Source organism: Camelus ferus, chromosome 2, assembly GCF_009834535.1.
Source record: "Camelus ferus isolate YT-003-E chromosome 2, BCGSAC_Cfer_1.0, whole genome shotgun sequence".
In the NCBI taxonomy this organism is placed as follows: domain Eukaryota; kingdom Metazoa; phylum Chordata; class Mammalia; order Artiodactyla; family Camelidae; genus Camelus; species Camelus ferus.
The window spans coordinates 11,725,779-11,742,712 of NC_045697.1; the positions used below are offsets into that span (position 1 = coordinate 11,725,779).

The window sequence follows — 16,934 nt, forward strand, 5'->3', positions numbered from 1 at the left end:
TTTACTAGCTGAAGAACCTTAGAATAATTCATTTAACATATCTAAGTTTGTTTCTTTGCGGGGCAAAATGAAGATAGTCTTAGTACTTACCTCTTTCATTAAAAAAAATTCATTGATTATTTATTATAAAGCCAAGCACTGGAGGTACAATTGAGATCAAAACAAAGTTTCTTCCCTCACTGGAGCTTGTATTTTAACAGATAAAAACAAACTGTAAACATGTAACAGATAACGCAATTCCTGACAATGGAAAGAGCTGCAGGGAAAATTCAGCAGCGCATTGGGATGCAGGTGAGAGAAACTTAGAAAAAATTATCAATGAAAACCTCATTGAGGACGGACTTGCTCTCCTAAATTACAGAAGGTGTTGTGAAGAGAAAGTGAAATGCATGCATTCAAATCGCTAAATATTGAATATTCATAAATATTCTGTAAATATTTACTATTGCTCTTACAGGGAATCCCCACTAGAGAGCCCTACCACTCAGTGAGTCCTGGCTGTGTGCAGGCACGTGGCTCATCGTTTTACATGTAATTTCCACTTATCTTCCCAAAAGAAACAACCTTGAAGAACAGGTATTACTGGCTCCATTTTCCAACATTGAGGCTCAGAGAGCAGCTGGCCCGGGCGTCACACGGCTGGTAAGTGGTAGCGCTGTGCAGGTCTGCCCAACATCACATCTGTGCCTTTTCAGTCAGATCATGCTGCCTCTTTCTTCGCACTGACTTCCCTCAAAAACAAAGAGAGATGAACACAGCAGTCAAAGATCAATAAAGGTCTTTATTGGTTGAGAAGCACTGACCTGGAGAAAGGGGAAAGAGAAAGATCTATGCAAAGTTCGTGGTTCACAACTTGGAGTCAAAAGCCCTGACAAGCCACCGAGTGAGCAAGACCCTCACATCAAAGGAAAATTCTTTGGAAATGTTTTCAGAGACGGTCCAGCCTACTGCTCCATCCTGGGGCTGCAGGCCTCCGAGAGTCCCATGAAATCAAAGCTCAAAGCAGCGACACTTCATTGCTGTGAAACAGAACTGAGACTGGAACCCTTCCTCCAGGCCCCCTCAGGGCAGAAGTAGGTGGAAATTTTCACTCTGGGAGTCCAACAGAATTTATTTTCAGTAAACAATTTTCTGGTTTTTCCCCCGACACACCAAAGACTCTGCCCAGAGAAGCAGGTAAAGGGACCCCAAAGCTTCCATTTCAGGAATCTGGAGGGTAAGGATGCACCTTGAATTCAATCCAAGTCGTACCTTACAGAGTCAGCGGAATGGACAGCCTGACTGCTCTGTGGATATATCAGCAGCTTGTGGGGCGAACACAACCAGTCCGCACTAACTCTGGAGACAAGAAATGTGGGAAATAAACTCCAGACGGTTCATCCTGTCATCCACCAAACATTGATTAAACATTAATATCGTGTCTGACTTACAAGGAAGACACATGCTGCAGTATTGTTCATACTGTTGCTTTACCTAACTCGATTTGCATTTTGACCAAGATCAAACACAATTGTGTCATATTTATTGTAAAAACACATTCTGCATTTTTCAAATTAAAGCAGTGGTGTGCTTGTAAAGGTCTGCCAGTTGTCCAAGTTGGAGTGGGTGGTGAGAAGCTTGATATAAGGTGTTTGCCAATTTCCATGGTGTAAATATTTCCACCACAGCCTGTTTTGAGCTACTGCTGTGAAATCACTGAGATGAGGAGTTGGGAGGAGAAACCAGGAGCCAGGGCGAGCCAGCTCCAGCACACCACTGAAAACTAGAAGTTTGCTAGTGAAGTCTTTTCCCCCAAAGCTTATAAAGAAGTGAACTGTAGTCCACAAATTCCAAGTTAAGAAGACAGCATAATGTAATAGCAAAAGCATGAAGCGAAATTCAGATCCCTGAGTTCTAGGCTTGGCTTTGCCTCAGATATCCTGTGTGATTTGGGATTAGTCTTTTTTCCCACTCTGAGCCCAAGTGTCTCATGTCTAAAAGGCAGGACTGAGACCACAGCAGTACTGTTCAATCACGACTATGCATTTGAATCACTGGGGATTTTTTTAAAAACTATGCTGTCATTTCCATTGCCGTTACATTATGTAAGACTCCATCCTGACTCCATCCTCTCTCTTGCTGGAAGCTTCCGTGCTGTGAGCTGCCTGCGGAGGCACCACGTGGCAGAAACCTGGGGGAGACACCCTGGAGCCCAGAGCAGCCTCCAGCCAACAGCCAGCAAACAGCTTTAGTTCTCAGTCCTGCAACCACAAAGACATCACTTCTGCCAACAACATGGATGAATTTGGAAGCAGACTCTTCTCTAGTTGAGCCTCCAGAAGCCATGCAGCCCAGCTGACACCTGATTACAGCTTCATGAGACCCTAAAATAGAGAACACAGTGAAGTTGTGCCGGCCCCTGATCCAGAGACTCTAAGATAACAATGTAAGCTGCTATGTTGGAGGTAATTTATTATAAAGCATACAAAATATATACATCCAAAAACACTAGAACTTCACTCAACTAGAGGTCCTCAGGCATCTGAGGAAACAGCAGATTCACGTTTCCCTTTCTAAGCTCACGCCAGGGCGTCAGCTCACTGCACGGAATGCCTGGCAGAATTACTCACGCTTAAAAATATACTTGATTCCTTTTTTTTTTTTTTTTGATCTTTAGTTTGTTAAATTCTATTAAGTGTGCCAATGATGTGACCTTATTATAAAATTATATTATACTTCATAGTTTATACATTTTTATTTCCTAATCTTTACCACGTCCCTGTGTGGTCTCTTTATTGTATTAGTTTTCTTTTGCTGGGTAAAAAAATTGCCACAAACTCAGAGGCTTAAAAGCACGTATTCATTCACAATAGCAAAAAGGTGGAAGCAACTCAGGTGTCCATTGAGAAGTTAATAAATAAATAAAATAAAAATAAATACACACACACACACACACACACACACACACACACACACACACACTCCCAATGGAATATTATACAGGCTTAAAAAGGAAGGAGCTTCTGGCACGTGCTACAACACGGATGAACTGTGAAGACTTACACTAAGTGAAATAAGTTGGTCACAACAAGACAAATGCTGTATGATTCTGTTTTGATGAAGTATCTGTATTAGTCAAATTCATGGAACAGAAAATGGAATAGCGTTTGACAGGGCTAGGGGAGGGGGAAATAGGAAGCTGCTATTTCACGGGTACAGAGTTTTCAGTTTTGCAGGATGAAAACATTCTGGAGATTAGTTGTACAGAATGTGAATATACTTAACACAACTGAACTTAATAATAGTTAAGATGATAAATTGCATATTATGTGTATTTTACCATAATTTTTGAAAATTTTTAACTAATTACCAAAAAAAAGTATTTATTATCTAACAGCTTCCACGGGTCAGGAGTCCAGGCTCGGCCTGGCTGCCTTCTGCTCAGGGTCTCGGGAGGCAGCATTTTCATGTGGGGGTTCAACTGGCAAAGAATCGACTTCCAAGCTCATGCAAGTTGTTGGCAGCGTTCATCTCCCTGCATTCTTGCTTCCCACCAGCCGGAGCTGCTCTCAGCTCTCAGATGCTGCCTGTGATTCCTTGCAGTGGGATCCTCTGTCTCAGTCTGTTGTGGTTGCTATAAAAATGACCCTAGTCTGGGAGGCTTGAATAATAATGACTCATTTCTCAGAGTTCTACAGGCTGGGAAGTCCAACACCAAGGCAGCAGCAGATCTGGTGTCTGGGGACAGCCCGCTGCCTGGTCATGGATGCCATCTTCTCATGGTCGCCCTGCGTCCTCACATGACAGAAAGGATGAGGGAGCTCTCTGGGATCTCTTCTGTGAGGTCCCTAAACCCATTCATACTCCACCCTCATGACCTGGTCCCCTCCCAGTGGCCCCACCCCAAATAACATCACTTTGGGGATTAAATTTCAACATATGGACTTGGGGTGGGGGGAAACAAACTCTCAGTATATAGCACCCTCTCCACCAGACCTCTCATAAGACGGCAGGTTACTTCTTCAAAGCCGGTAAGGCTGGTCTCTTTTCAGCCTGCAAAGACAATCTGAGATAATGTAATCTAGTCAAGGAACTGACATCTCCATACCTTTGCCATGTTCTCTCAGCTAGAGGCAGCTCACAGGTTCCTCCCACCTTCAGACAGAGGGATGTAACAAGGTTGTGTTCACTGGGAGTCACCTTCCGCATGTCCGCCACAACTGGGGACCCCGTGTCACACATAAGAAAATCAAAGCTTAGCAAGGTTATGTGCACATCCAAGGTCACCCATCCAGCAACAGGCTGAATGGAGACCTCCAGCTACTGACTTCTGAATGCAACGTCCAGGCTCCATTCGGTCCTCAGGCGTAGGAGCCAACAGGCACTCAGTGGAACAGGACTGAGGCAGCCAATCTCCTTTTACTTGTGGCAGCAAAGACACCCAAACCTTAAGAAACAGCCCTCAAGTCTCAGCAGGAAATTGGCTGGATGATGTGGCTTTTGTGTTTCTCTTCAGTACTCCCGAGTTCAACGTCAGCAATCAGGATTTTAGGAACCTATTCTGAAGTCCAATAAATAATTTTGTTTGTAAAAATACTTTGAAAACAGTAAATCACAGTTTGATCGCTTTTAAAATGACTGCATGTTTAGCCAATTCTTTGAAAGGAAACAGTACCTGACTTGTTAAAAATCACTTCTCTTAGAAGTGAGATTGAGATCATATCAGAGAATCTTGGAACCCAATTAGAACACGTAGTGCTCATTCAGCGTCAAAGAAAGAAAATCTTCCAGCAAAGTAAATAGAGGTGAAGAGATTTACAAAATAAAATTAGCAAGGGACGATGAAAACAAACTAGTGAGATCAGCTTAGAATTTACTTTTGATTTATGCATAACACTCAGAAGATTTCCACCTTCCAAACCTGCTCAAGGTCACCTCCCAGGATTCTTCTCTGCTGGACAAAACTCAGATGCTTTTCCTTGTCACTGTGATAATATTCAGTGACAGAAAAAGGAAATCTATTCCTCACACTGGTAAAACTGGGAATTTACTTAGACAGTTATTTTTCATATTTATTCCCACTTAATAATTATTGCAGGGTATTTGAAAGTCATGAATATCTCAGCTAACTTAGAAGAGATTGGCATTCGTCCAAATGTATGCTTTCCAATAGAATGTCTTAAAACAGGAATAAAGGAAAGCGTGGATGGATGGCCCCTTCTCGTAGTAAAAATGAAGAGATCAAATATCATATTGTGGAGGAAAATGTCACCAAGGAAAACTATGTGCTTTTGTTTCTAAGTTAATTACAAGATCCTTACCTCTCAAGTTCATTTCCTATTCAGCCTTATTGAAATATGCTGTTGTGAATAAAAGTTCATTTTGAAATCAAGCTCAAGAAGCAAGTGGCTCCCAGACACATATGGTATAAACCTTACAGGTTCTTCAGCTATAAAGACCAATGTTGGGGGCAGGTCCTGGTCTGGTGTCCCTTCCTGTGTGGGTATCTCCACCTCAGATATTGGAAAGCAAGCTACTTTTTTTGTTTGTTTGTTTCCACTTAGAAACAGCTTCAGCATGGCTTCATCTCCAGTTAGCATCCCCACCATGGTAAGAAGAGAGAATTTTAGCCTTCCCATTCATCATCATACCAACCAGCTACCACAGGGCACAGCCGTGCTGAGCCCAGGAGCTGTCACTGATCATCGAAAGGGATTATGGAGTGGCATTAAGTGTGCCGATTGTGGAGGCAGACTGTGTGGGTTTGACACAGTGGTAGGATTTCAGGCAACTTGCTCAACCACTCTGTTCCTCGGTTTTCATATCTGAAAGATGGGATGACAGGAACACTCGCCTTATAGGTTGTTGTGAATACTAAATGGCTTGATTTATCCAAAGCACTTGGAACAGTGTTTGGTGCTATGTAAGTATTTGCTGTCATGATTCTTTCTTTTTCTACAACATGAAAGAAGCTAAATGCATGTTGATTGACCAACTGACAATACAAGTGACAGTAAATTATTAAAGAGCTAAGATCCTCATGATCTGATCCCTACTTACATGTCCAACCTTACTTCCTACCTCCCCACTCCCTTCTCAAGTCTGTGCTCCACCCTCACGAAGCCTCTTTCAGTTTCATAAACTCTCCATCTTCTCCTTATCTTTGCCCTTTGCACCTGCTGTGCTTCTGCTTGGAACACTGACACCCACAGCCACCCTCAACATGGCTCACCTCACTGCCTCCAGGAAGCCTTCCTTGACCCCAGGCTCAATTATGTGGCCCTCTCTCTGCTCCCATGCGCCCCTGGACCCTACGTGACATCACTTGATGTTCTGTATTATGATGGTATATTTGTTTCCTCTCCTATTGTCGAGTGAGATCCTTGAAAAGACAACCTGGGCCATGTTCACTGGCTTCCTCTACCTGGCACATGACTTGGCACTTAGTAGGTGTTCAATATGGACATGCTTTTGTCGAATGAATGGACAAATGAATAAATTGGAATGCCTACTAATATCTGCTATTTCAAAGAGTCACTACTATGGGCAAGAGTGAAAGAACTAATTTTAAAAATCTTACAATCCAATTAGGAAGATAAGTGGATGAAAAGTTAAATAATTATAAAAGATTCAAATACTTAGGTAATTACAAATAAAAGTTAAACCCTCTAACACTTATCACTAACCATGATATCATGGTGGCCAGCTAACTCCAAACTCCACTGGAAATATTACAGAGCACAAAGCCTTCTACATGGGTCCAGAAATTAAGACTCATATTTCATTGATGATAATACATTTTCTCAAATTTTAACATCTCAATGATGCATCTTATAAACAATGGTGTGTCATAGTTTAAGCTGAAACATCTTTCTTTCTTAGTGGTACCTAAAACAATGGTGCATCTTACAGTCCATGGTGTGCAATGAAATTCCATGGCAAAATAAGGGGAAACGGTCGAGGAAAACTAATTATTGTATATGCATTTTTTTCCTTAGAGCAAATATCAGAGACTTTAAGGACTGGACGTATGAGGACTTTGCTCGTCTCTCCTGTAGCAAGTAATTACACATAAATGGTTCCAGGGATCCTGGAAGGCAACTCCTTTTCAATGCCCTGAGTGAATATCTGATGAAGCTTAAGGGTAGAGAGCGTATCTTGGCAGCCTACGAGGATAAAACCTAAGAGATGCAGGGATACAGGCTGCAGTAACTACATCTAAACATTCAGTAGAATACCTCACTCTCATTTTTATGTTCTTCTAAATGCAGATAATCTCGCCCCTCTTACACCCTTTTTTGTGAAATTTATGAACGATAAAAAATAACTCTGCTACCTTACAGAACCCTTTATAACTGACTCCTTCCTCTGCCCAATGATCATTCCTGTGTGTGGCTATGTTTTGAAAGGTGATAAACAATTTATTAGTTCCATTAAAGACACCTCCTTATGAAATGAGAGCGTTCCTTAAAGTGACATGGTTCCAGCTAGAATCACAGGTTCTGTCATGAACGACACAGAAGCTGAAGATTTATAATACTTATCAGTAGACTACAACGTCTCACTTGGCAAGTATAATGTTTAATTTATTTGATTTCTTAGCTGATTTCACACTTACTAGGATTTTCACAGTATAGTCACACTAATTCTTTAAAATAATCTCCTTGTAATACCAGGCAGAGAGTGGAAAATAGATTTTTGCCAGAAACTGCTTCTTAAAAAATTGCAAAATAGAGATTTTGGAGGTAACTTATCATGCCTCTGTTGTTTCTCATGGCCTCTGTCAGACACACACACACACACACACACAGAGCAACGCAATGCTCTCCTGTCAAACTAAATCCATCTTATTTTGATATTTAAACATATTACATAATTTGTATCTTTAATCAACACAGTCAATTTGGCTAATGCACATGGGTGATTGGGTGTCAATGTGCTAATAACAATGTCTGGGTGCTAATTCCAGGAAAGGCTGAATTCCCTGAGAACAAGCCTGGATTAACTACAAGCGTTCGCCTCTTGGCTTTCCTAGAACTATTTGGTTTCACCTCCATTTAACCTTGACATTCATAAACCAGATCTAAAGGTTTGACAAATAGGGATCCAACTTAAACACAGAGTAGAATGCCAAAACTCCTACACATATTCTCCTGGGCAGGGGTCGGGGGGATGTGAAGCTGAATGAGACCATCTGCTTTTAGCACCTTGCACTTTGACCTCATCTAGTAAATATGGTTCAAGAATCATGTAGCCTGTTATTTAAAAGGATCTGTGGTGGGTAAAAGAAAAAATGTATATTTGAGGGGTACTTAATTACCCATGAAAATATTCAAGGACCTGTGGCCATGAAGAAATGATATCATCACATCTACTGAGTGTTCTAAGGAACACTAGCATAATTCTGAGTGAATAGAGTTCTGTTTTCAAGTAAGTTGGGAATTTTTGAATACAGTGCACCCCCACCCACCTCTGAGTTTCATATTAAGAATCTCCATCTTAAAAGCTCAAAAAAACTCTTGCAGTGAAGAAACCTATTTAAATTTGGTTAACCCACTGTTACCTAAATTGATTTGACCAGAGAACATTTTTTAGCAAGAATATTTTGGGAATGTTGATTAAGCTAAAAGACACCCAGGAGAAAGATCAGGAGAACTCAAGCCCTAGGTTGGCTCTCTTTTAGTTCAATGTACAACTTGGAGCGAGTCCTTTTGTTAAATTTATGTTTTGAGAAAATAAACTAGGTAAGAGACTCTGAGGTCTCTTCCAGCTCATAAATGAAATGATCTGAGAAAATCTAATAAAAATGAAGGCAAGAGGCTGGAGAAAATACTGTACATCACCCAAAGGACTGGGATAAGTGAGGCGAGACTAACAACCAGGGAGGTGTATGAAGACCTGAGCAATTCATCCCCAAGAAAGTCCTACCAAACGCCTCAGGAGCAGGTCCAGATCATTGTCAAGAGAAGTCAGGTTAGAGCCAGGGAGACAAGACCTTGAAACACTAAATAGATATAACAAAGACTGGAACAAGAACTGAGCAAGGAGGGCAGATGAAGAGTCAACCATGTGTGGGATGAAATGAAGTCCACAAAATAGCTCCAGGTGAGGGGTTCGTGGGTGAGCCCAACGACAGAGACTTGGCGAAAGGCCACCCTTTGTATATATGGTGGGCGAAGCTCTGGGAGCAGGAGTGGCCTGGACAAAGGAAACCATGACAGACTCAACAAAATTAAAATTATAGGTCAACTTTCTAGCAATATTTGGTTGGACCTTGAACCTTTTATTAAATTTTGAATGAAATTTGTCTTACAACTCAGGGAACAAAAAGAAAAAAAAATGTAGTTGAATAAAACCAAAGTTTTCCAGCCTAGAATCCCTGGGCTGCTGAGGCTTTCACAAAGGTCAGAAAGGGTCTCCAAGTTGCAGTTTCTGCTAAAAGAAGTAGGGCTCTTGCAGCTGTTTTCTCAGGATGCTGATCAAGAGGCCACAATCTGGGGTTGGAGTCCACAGGGATACAGGTAGGGCAAGGGGCTGACACTGCTTAGGGAAAGGCACAAATGCAAATGTTACGACCGGAAGAATACCAGCAGAATAAGAGTCCAAATTGCAGAGCCAAGACAGAGTGATGGTCAGCAGAAGCTGGATGCTCTTGGATTGTGCGCTGTCGTTAAAAAGAATTTTGAGCCCCATATACACCTGCACTGTACGCAAACTACGTATGTGTAGCACTGTACTACTAGGTTAAAATCATTACATAATATACACAAAAAAGCAGAAAATTTAAACCAATGAAAAAATAAATAAATATAAAGTTTCTAATACTGCATGACCCCTAGAATGAAAGCGCTCCACTCGAGACCACTGACGGAAACCAGGTGAGGGCAAGAGAAGATGAAACACCAGCGAGAGGGGAACCAGTCAGAGAGGTGGCTGCAGTCAGACGGGAGCTCACCATCCGGGGCTGTGGATCTGCATCAGGCTGGTTTAAAGAATTAGAAGGAGGGAGGATAATAAGGATCTGAAAGCCCTTTTGGAAATTCAAGACTGAAATGTAAATATACCTGTACCTGTGATAAGACCACGAAACCTGAAAAATCATACTCTTTTTTTTTTAAATTTCAGCTAGAATTATATCAGCTCCATGTAGTCATATTTGCCTCCTAACAGATGACATTACATTTGTTTATGCTTTGATTTAACAAGTAGGGGGAAGATATTATCTTTGATCTACTGAGAACCCTGCAAGACACAGCTGTTGAAATGGAAAAGTAAATATGGAAGTTCTCAGAAGTAAAAATACTGAGAATTATGGGCCTAGAGTATCTATAAGTCTATGATTTGAGGTCATCGACATGGCCACGTTGCTTCACCAGAACGATTCTTCAAGCTGGAAAACACGCTGGATCAGCATCATTCGACAGAACTTTCTACGTAAGAGAAGTCTTCTATTTCTGTGCTCTCTGCTGTGGTGGCTCCCAGCCCCGTGTGATTACTGGGCACTTGAAATGTGGCTAGAGAAACTGAATTTTAAATTTTATTTAACCTTAGTAATTTAATTTGAAGTAGTCCCATGTGGCTAGTGGCTACTGTATCAGATAGTGCATCCCTTGAGTAAAGTCTCAAACAAATATATAACAATCAGTTACTAGCAGCAGTCAACAGAGTTCATGAAGAGTTGGGCAGACTTGCTAAAATTCCACAGTATAATTTGTCAAGTAGACTTTGAATTTAACAAGCCACAAAATCAAAGGATGCCAAGAAATAGGCTTTAAGTAGAAGATATTAGCCTATAACCAAAACGAAGAAAACCCACAGATACAAGAGGGTCAATGAACTGCAAAGAAATAGAAAGAGGATAAAAGCCCATGGGACCACAGTGGGCAGCAAATGGAATGAGCCAGAAGCGTGTCTAGAATGAAGATGATCAGGGCTGAGCTGAGAGATGAGGATGTAAACGTGCCAGCGAGGAATCCCTCCTCTAGACTTGGCTTGCATTTCTGGCCTCCACATCTGAAGAGGGATGAGAAGGAACTGGAGAAGGTCCAAGGAAGAACAAAATGATTCAACTGTTGGATCACAGAGTCACAGTGGGGAAATATTGGATGTATTGTGGCTTTTTAATCCAGAGAAATAGAATTTGAGGGTAACAATATCTGCCTTCAGGTACCAGAAGAGTCACAATAAGTGGCATCTGCCAGACGGTCCCCATGCACACGGAGGAGGAAATTACACTTAATATACAGCAGGTAAGATATTTCATTTAGCCAGAAGGAAGATTTGTCTATTCAGAGGGAATAGTTTAACAGGGAGGCAGTTTCATTTAATCAGAGATGTTAAACATCAGAGCCTTCGGGGACTGAGCCTAAAATATAAATAAGATACAGACCCTGAGCACCAGGACCTTCGCCGGAGGTGGGGGGGCAGGACTACGTTACCTCGCACCCGACCACAACACACTGCACAAGCCTGTTAGGAAGAGGGAGAGGACTGTTGATGGCTCCACACTCACACCGCCCGCTCCCCGCAGAGGGAGCTGCACAGGGATACCCTGTTTAATGCACTTGGCTTTACCGCATTCTGCAGATACTGCTTTTTTTTTTTAAACAAATTGAAGATATGTGGCAACTTTGCCTGGATCAAGTCTATCAGTGCCATTTTTCCAACAGCATTTGCTCAATTGATGTCTCTGTATCACATTTTGGTAATTCTTATAATATTTACAAATTTTTGTCATTATTTTATTTGTTATGGTGACCTGTGATCAGTGATCTGCGTTGTTACTATTGTAATTGTTTGGGGGCACCATGAACCATGCTCACAGGAGACGGCGAACTTGATTGATAAGTGTTGTGCGTGTTCTGACAGCTCCACCCACTGGCTGGTCCACGTTTCCCTCCCACTCCTGGGGCCTCCCTATTCCCTGAGACGCAACAATATTGATATTAGATCAATCAAATACCCTATAATGACCTCTAAGTGTTCAAGTGAAAGGAAGAGTCACATGTCTCTCCTTTTAAACCAAAAGCTAGAAGGATTAAATTTAGTGAGGAAGCTGAGATGTCGAATGCTGAGGTGGCCAAATCCAAGGCCTCTTGCACCAAACGGCCAACTTGTGAATGCAAAGGAGAAGTTCTTAAAGGAAATTAAAAGTGCTCCTCCAGGGAACACATGAGTGATAAGAAAGCAAAACAGCCTTGTTGCTGACACGAATAAAGTTGGAGTGGTCTGGATAAAAGCTCAAACAGCTACAACATTCCCTTAAACCAAAGCCCAATCCACAGCGAGGCCCTAACTCTCTTCAATTCTGTGAAGGCTGAGAGAGGTGAGGAAGCTGCAGAAGAAGCGTCTGAAGCTTGCAGAGGTTGGTTCATGACAGATAAGGAAAGAAACCATCTCCATAACATAAAGGTGCTGATGGAGAAGCTGCAGCAAGTTGTCCAGAAGAGCTAGCCAATGTCATTCATGAAGGTGGCTACATTAAACAACAGATTCTCGATGTACGCAAACAGCCTCATGTTGGAAGAAGATGCCAAGTAGGACTTTCATAACTAGAGGAAAGTTAATGCCTGGCTTCAAACCTGCAAAGGACAAGCTAACTCTCTAATGTAGCTGGTGACTTGAAGTTGAAGCCAATGCTCATTTACCATTATGAAAATCCTAGGGCCCTTAAGAATTATGCTAATGCCACACTGACTGTGTTCTATAGATGAAACAACAAAGCCTGGATGACAGCACATCTGTTTATCACATAGTTTACTGAGTATTTTGAGCCCACCTTTGAGAACCACTCCTTAGAAAAAGAGATTCCTTTCAAACTATTGCTGCTCATTGACAATACACCTGGTCACCCAAGTGCTCTGATGGAGATGGACAGTAAGATTCATGTTGCTTTCATGCCTGCTAACACAAGGCATCATTTTGACTTCCAAGTCTTATCATGTAAGAAATACATTTCATAAGGCTATAGCTGCTGTAAATAGTGACTCTTCTGATGGATCTGGGCAAAGTGAATTTAAAACCTTCTGGAAAGGATTCACTCATCTAGATGCCACTAAGAATATTCATAATTCATGGGAAGAGGTCAAACTACCGACATCAATGGGAGTTTGGAAGAAGTTGATTCCAACCCTCGTGGATGACTTTGAGGGGTTCAAGACTTCAGGAAGTAACTGCACATGTGGTGGAAGTAGCAAGTGAGCTAGAATTAGAAATGACTGAATTGCTGCAATCTTGTGATAAAACTTCAACAGATGAAGAGTTACTTCTTACTGATGAGCAAGGAAAGTGGTTTCTTGAGATGGAATCTCCTCCTGGTGAAGATGCTGTGAAGACTGTTGAAATGACAATAAAAGATTTAGAATATTACATAAACTTAGTTGATAAGCAGTGTCAGGTTTTGAGAGAATTGACTCCAATTTTAAATGTTCTACTGTGGGTAAAACACTATAAACACTATTGCACACTACAGAGAAATCATTCATGAAAGGAAGAGTCAATTAATGCAGCAAACTTCATTGCTGTCTTATTTGAAGATATTTCCACAGCCACCCCAATCTTCAGCAACCATCACAATGATCAGTCAGTAGCCATCAACACTGAGGCAAGACTCTCCATGAGCCAAAAGATTACAAGTTGCTGAAGACCCAGAGGACGATTAGCTTTTTTTAGCAATAAAGTACTTTTTAATTAAAACATTTAATAAAACAGATAAACAACAAGGACCTACTGTATAGCACAGGAAACTATATTCAATTTCTTGTAATGAGTTTTAATGGAAAAGAATCTGAAAATATATATATATAGACAACTTACACAGTTATTTTTTAGATGTAATACTATTGCACACTTCATAGATTACCGTATAGTGTAAACACAACTTTTACATGCTCTAGGAAATCAAAAAATTCATGTGACTCACTTTGCTATGATATTTGCTTTATTGTAGTGGTTTGGAACTGAACCCACAACAACTCCAAGGTTTGTCTGCATACACAGGCCACCAGGACGAAACAAAGCACAACATTAATAGAAGACAGAGCAGCTGGAAATGCCTAATGCCTCATGCTCAAGTGAATACTGGATTGGAATATATGAAAAGACTCAAGATTCAAAGAAGCCAGTTATCTCTTGTCCCAAATCTAAGATGGCAAGGCCTGTAGGACTGAGCCTCCCTGCCTTATCCTGTCATGTGCAGGGAGCAAGGCAGAACCAAAAGAGGAAGCAGGCACCTGGAAATGGGATGCACAGGGGATCCCGCTGCTGGTGAGTCCTGACTGTGACTACATGGTGGCTAATGTAATTAACCAAGGCTAACCCGGGAAAACTGGACATAATGGATATAGTGCCACCTCCCTGTAAGGTACCGTACTCTTATTAAACAGTCACTTTGCCCAGTCAAGGCTCAGGCTCTGTGAAACCAGAATAGCATCTCCTCTCTTGAGGAGAATGAGTGAAGCTTCCTGATGCAAATATTCCGATTATATCACAGATACAATCAAGCACTAATGAGAAATCAGAGAAGTGAGTATAATAGAGGGTGACTGCATATTTATGCAACATTGAATTAATCTGAAACTGTGTGATATAAAAATATTAATAAAGTGCCATTTTATGCACAAAATTCAAAATTGTGCAATTCCCAAACCATCGTTTAATTCATCAGGAATTGTTTATTTTCACTGTTATTATACCAAATGAATTGTAGACAATGTTTACACTACTAGCATTTGAGCTGGTAAACAGAAATACCCACCATCAGAAATACTTTTGTCAGATCTGCAAGAAAATTAATCTTTAGTTATGTTAGTTTTGAATTATGTAAATTCTTCAAAAATCTAACCCTCATGTAAACCATCACTTCTGTGTACAAGAGCAGAAGAAAGGCATTTCAGGAAGAGCTAAAAATTATGTGCAAATGCATAGAGCCAGAAAGAATTAAAGAAAGGGATGGAGAAAAGGAAGGAAAGCAGAAAGGATGGAGGAGGGTTTGGAATATTCAAGAAACAGTGGGAAGTGGGGGAGGGGAAAAGAGGCTGAAAAAAATTAGTTGTAAAACAACGACTCCCAAAAGCCAGTCCTCATTTCAGTATCAGGCTGTGGTAGAATTTTCATTGATCCACAATTTAAAAAGAAAAACAAGGACAGTGTTTTCTAAAACACTAATAATTTGTTGGCATTAAAACATCCTGTTATGAAATGTTGGCAACAGGAGATGGCAGATGACAGGTAGGGTTGGCTGGTTTGTTTTTTTTTTTAATGTCCTTATTTAACAAAATAAAATTTGACAACCCTATAAAGGTCCACAATTTATTTTTCAGAAATATTACTGCTCCATTAAATGCAAGAGACAGAGAACCACAGCAATATGATAAGAAATTTAGATGATTGAATAAGGTACAAGATTAAGGACATTGAGAATAATTCTAGATACTGATTTTTAAATTTGTTTTAAGTGCACATCAATAATTAAGAGGATATACTAGAATAATGTAAATAGCATACACATGTTCCAAAAACTGAGAGAAAAAAGTATAACAAAGAGCGTTATAAATTCAACAAAGGAAAGAAAGAAAAAGGAACTAAGAAAACAGAAAATAAGACAGCAAGAATAAATTCAACCATATCACTAATCACAACAAATATATCTGGGTTACATTAACCACACAGAAACTCCCAGATTGGTCACGGAAACCAAACAAACCAAACAAACAAATAAACATTGTCTGTATTTTTTTTTTTTTTTTTTTTTGCTGGAATCACATTAAAATAAGACCTTGGAAATTTAAAAATAAAATGACGGAAAAAGATAAATCAGGCAAATGCTAGCTGCAATTTTCCAATGTGAGCTTCTCAAAAGAAGACAGTGTCATGATATTAAAGTGAGATAAAATTTAAAGGGTGGAGCATTTAGACATCAAAATTTTTAAGTTGATAAAAAATAAAATTCACCAAATACCTACAACAGCGCTTAACATAATTGTTTCAAAATATACAAGGCAAAAATTGTTAGAAGAGCAAGCAGAACTGGGCTAATCCATCATAGTGGGATGGATTAATAGACATTTCTTAGAAAATGATTGTGTTTTCAATATGGAAGTAGAGGCTTGTATTTCACAAATAACAAGTTTAATCAAACAGCTATATAAAAAATTGTACGTAACAGAGAAAATACATTTTTTAAGCATTCATGAAACATTTACAAATAAAGGCGGCACACAAAATCCCCACTGGGCTGCAAAAATAGAGATTATTCCACAATCCAGTGGCATTAGAAACTTACAACAAAAGATAACGAGCGTCATCCAACCCCCAAAAATCATGACTTAGAAATTTTAAAGAGCTCTCTTAAATACTTCCAAGTAAAAGCAGAAATCAAAACCAAAATTATAGATTCTTTCAAAATTAACACGAGTGACAACATACAGCAAAATCTTTGAGACACAGCCTCGGCGGTATTTAGAGGTCTTTGATGTGTTTATTGGGTTAAATTATATAAGCATTCGACTCAAGAAATTAAAAAACAAAAAATAAATATAGAAAACAGGGAAGAAAGGAATAATATATAAAAATATAAATGAAGCAAATGTAAAAGAAACTGTAAGTATAAAATAAAATTTTTAAATAGTCAATCAATAAAATGAAAACTGGTCCCTTGGACGAAGAAATAAAAGTGACAATATCAAAAATGGCAATCCTTTAGCACATTTAATTATTAAAAGAAAATAAGAAGGCAGAAACAAACTCTTAGGAAAGAGAAGACAGGCATAGCTACAGATATAGAGGGATTAAAAAAATACAATAGTCTCTGAAACCAGATTACTTGAGTTTGAATCCCAGTTCCATCACTTGGTAGGCAAGGTACTAAATCTCTCCTCCGGGCCTCAATTTTCCCATCTGTAAAATGGTTATAATAATAGTACTAACTTCAAGGAGGATTAAGTGCCCTATATATA

The 16,934-nt window shown here is 40.0% G+C and overlaps 1 protein-coding gene across 4 annotated transcripts in view; it reads right to left on the reverse strand.

Annotated features, from left to right (window-relative positions):
- Window positions 1–246: 246 nt before the first annotated feature.
- The window catches only part of QDPR (quinoid dihydropteridine reductase), a 93,712-nt gene continuing 77,024 nt past the window's right edge, over window positions 247–16,934 (reverse strand). Inside the window, exon 8 of one of the 4 annotated variants that reach the window (XM_032494522.1) lies at window positions 247–726. In XM_032494522.1, coding sequence (XP_032350413.1) covers window positions 696–726 — 31 coding nt within the window. In that variant the 3' untranslated portion in view covers window positions 247–695. Of the gene's footprint in view, window positions 732–2,037; window positions 2,364–16,678; window positions 16,876–16,934 lie in introns of those variants that run through there. The other 3 variants (XM_032494527.1, XM_032494510.1, XM_032494516.1) reach the window with 3 other exon arrangements.